At 57.4% G+C, this 3,534-nt stretch overlaps 1 protein-coding gene across 1 annotated transcript in view; it reads left to right on the top strand.

Annotated features, from left to right (window-relative positions):
- SUSD2 (sushi domain containing 2) overlaps positions 1-3,534 on the top strand; it is a 28,402-nt gene that overhangs the window by 3,998 nt on the left and 20,870 nt on the right. The window contains exons 3-4 of the mRNA XM_029286104.1: positions 2,110-2,261; positions 2,429-2,596. Of these exons, the coding sequence (XP_029141937.1) occupies positions 2,110-2,261; positions 2,429-2,596 (320 nt within the window). The remainder of the gene's footprint in view (positions 1-2,109; positions 2,262-2,428; positions 2,597-3,534) is intronic.

Below are 3,534 nucleotides of genomic sequence, written 5' to 3' on the forward strand. Positions count from 1 at the left end.
GGGGGGGGGTCCAAAATGGGCCACCATGCTGCAAGGCGCAAAAACGGCCGTGCTGTGGGGTGCAGATACAAGGCCCTGTACCATGCAAGAACGGGGGCAGGGCTAGTGAGTATCACACAGGCACGAGCCCCGCCCCATTTGCAGCACGTGTGTGCTCACGGCCCCATGCACGCATGCACGCGTGTACAATGCTTCCCTCTCCCTTTTCTTCCAGTCCACCAATCGACAATGGTGGGTGATCTCTGCTTCACCACCTCTACTCGAGCTTGCTAGTCGGTCGCTTCGTCTCCTTTTGTGCTGGGCGGGGCTCCTGCTCCGGGCGGCAGTGGTGGCCTGAGGCACCTGCTGTTGGTGGCAGTGGCGCGTGTGCCAACAGAGAGGGCTCTGAGTGCCGCCTCGCCATAGGTTCGCCACCACTGCCCTACACCATTCCAGACCAATGGTCACCCAACCTCTTCTTGGAAAGTTTCTGTTCCTCTGGTTAATTGTCCTCACTGTTAGGAGATTTCTCCTTGGTTCCAGGTTGCTTCTCTCCTAGATGAGTTTCCATCCTTGTCCTGCCTTCTGGGGCTTTGGAGAATAGGTGCAACCCCCCCCCCCCACCTTCTTGTGTAAGGCAGCCCCTCAAATACTGGAAGACTGCTATCCTGTCACCCCTAGGCCTTCTTTTCCCTAGACTAGACCTGCCCAATTCCAGCAACCGTTCCTTGTGTGTTTCAGCCTCCAGTCCCCTGATCCTCTTTGTTGCTCTTCTCTGCACCCTTTCCAGCGTCTCCGCATCTTTTTTGTATCATGGCGACCAAAACTGGATGCCGTATTCCGAGTGTGGCCTTACCGTCAGTTCTCGTGATCTCGATTCTGTCCCTCTGTTAATGCAGCCGAGGGACCAGGGTGGCTTTTTGGGCTGCTGCTGCTGCTGCTGCTGCACACGGCTGGCTCACCTTGAAGGGATCGTCCACTCGGACTCCCAGATCCCTCTCGCAGTTACTAATACTACTGCTAGTACTACCACACTGGGCCAGATGCCGCCTATTCTGAACGGAGGACCGAAAGGCGGAGGAGTCACCGGGGATGAACAAAAAGCCGATGTGGGCCCCCGTGAGGTTACCACCTGTGCCAGCGGACTAGGCAGCCTGGAAGGCAGCAGGTGCCCCGGGTGGTGGGAGAAGGAGAAGGGGCCCTGGAAGAACATCCGGAGGGCAGTCCAGAGAGAGGTGAAAAGGAAACGAAAGAGCCACGAGGAAGGAAGGCCCAGCACAGCAGCCTTCGGCACCACGGCCGGGCGAGGTGTGGAGAGGCTCGCGCCGAGCAGGCCTTCCGATGCTGGGGTTTCATGTCTCCTGGGGAAGTGGAGGAAAAAAACAGGGGGGGGTCTTGGTTGGGAAAAAGTTCCCTTGAGGGTCCTGGGACCCCCGTGACTGGCACGACTCCGATCCATGTATAGGGACAGGCGCGTCGCGGCATCTGAGCTCCCTTGCCAGGTGTGAGTCTGGGGTGTTCCCTGAGGGTGGGCAGTTCCTTCCCTGTTGAGGGGCGACCCCCGAGGGCCAGGAGATGCCCAACACCACAAGCAGGTGTGGGGAAAGCAGCTGTCCTTTTGGGGTGGGGGTGGGGACGGGGGGCTCCTCTGGAGCACGCTGCCCCCAAGGGGGCTCCGGAAGAACTGCAGAGTGCTTAGCGGCAGAAATAAATCCCTGTTCCTGCCTTAACTGTAGGTTTTAAGTGTGTATCGCTCTTGTTTCTCTTGTGTATTATTACTTTGTATCATTGTGTTGGCTTCAGCCGCCGTTCTTTCACACCCCTTGGAGTCAGTTGTCTGAAACGGTCTATACAAATTTAGAAATAAGGCATAAACAAAGGACAGAAGGACAAATAGGCCACAAGCCAGAAGCCAAACCCAGCAGGGACCCCCGCGGGAAAAGCCCCACGGAGAAGGGAGAGGGAAGGAAAAGCCCCATGGGGGAAAGTGAGGGAACGTGGTGGAAATGGGGGGAGGGGGAGGTGCAGGTCAGGTGGGTGTGGGGATGCAATGCCCTTCCGGACAGAGAAAGGGGGGTTCGCATGCCGGGGGTCTGCCCTAATCCTGGCCATTTGTTCTCCACCCGGCAGGTTCGCTGGGGCCACCCAGACCCGAGGATACGTCGGCCAGGACGGGCAGCTGCACTGCGTCTCCCCTTTGCTCTACGAAATCGGCCTGGTCAGCCTGGAAATTTCTCTGGATGGCGGGAAGACGTTTCCCTGGTCGGGAACTTGGACTTCAGGTGAGCGGCTTCTCTGCTTTTCCTCATCTGCCCGTCCAGGCTCCCCGCGTCCCCTTCTTCTAAGGAAGACGTGGTCGGAGGCCACGCGCAGCAAGCCGGGATAACGTCGTGTTCGTTTGGCAATGCAGGAAGCAACTAACCCGAGCCTCTTCTGCTTCACCCTGCAGTTCATCACAATAAGGTTCCCCTTTCCGAGAAGAGCATGCTGATCAACGAGACCAAGTGGCAATACTACGGCACCCCGGGGACGGGGGGACACCTGGCCGTCATCTGGAACTCACACGTGCTGCCCTCCAGCCACGTCCACCTAGAGGTTTGGGGATATCACGAAACAGGTACCCGGTTCTCGTTCCTGCAGGCCGCGTTCACCGTGCGAGGAAGGCCGTTTGGGTGGAGAAGGGGCCATGATCGGATGTTCGCCTTTCCAGCTGACGGAATGGGACATCCGTGGAAGAAATCGGCCTGGCTTGTCAGCTTCCAAAAGCTGCCGGGTCAACCAAAAAGGGGGCCGCAGAGAAGGCCCAGAGGGTTCGCCAGGCATCTCGGTGGGCGCGGATGAGGTGGCCTAGTTAGGGAGTGGAGCGCCTGCGGCCGGCGGTCACACCGCCACCCTGAGCTTTGCCTGTTTTCTTCCGGACGGAGCCAGCCGTAGTGCTGCCATCCGGCGGATTTTCAGGTTTTTGCTGCCCGTATCTGGCGCTCGATCTCTGGCAGAGCAGAAAAACTGAGGGCCACATAAAAAACGACGACAAGCCAGAGGCGGCTTCGGAAGGGCCGTCCGAAAATCCGCCTCGGCTGTGCCTCAGAGGGAAACCGAGGCGTTAAACCCCAGCCCGGCTGCAGCCATCTTGAGGCTTTTGCCTTTCGGAAGAGGAGCTGCTGCCGCAGAGGAAGCATGCCGTCCCCTGCCCCTTCCCGTGGCTCTTTCCCATGCCCCCCCCAAGTCTCACGGGGCAGGGAGCTCCAATCCCAGCCAGGCGGTCCTACCAGTAAAATGGCTGCTGCAATGAAAGGCTTTGGCTGTCTAACCAACCCCTTGAATTGCACCGGGAAGCCTGTAGGAAGCCAGGGGCAGCTTTATTTATTTATTTTCTTATTTTCATTAACTTATATGCCGCCCTTCTCCCCATGGGACTCAGGGCGGCTCACAGCATGTTAAAACAATATAAAACATTATCCCCTATAAAAGCCAATTAAAAACCAAATATTTATCGCTGTGTCTTATTAAAATCATTAAAATTGTCCCTATTTAAAATTCACCCTAGGTCAGACC

This window comes from Protobothrops mucrosquamatus, unplaced genomic scaffold (genome assembly GCF_001527695.2).
Source record: "Protobothrops mucrosquamatus isolate PMUCROS unplaced genomic scaffold, P.Mucros_1.0 scaffold2896, whole genome shotgun sequence".
Lineage (NCBI taxonomy): Eukaryota > Metazoa > Chordata > Lepidosauria > Squamata > Viperidae > Protobothrops > Protobothrops mucrosquamatus.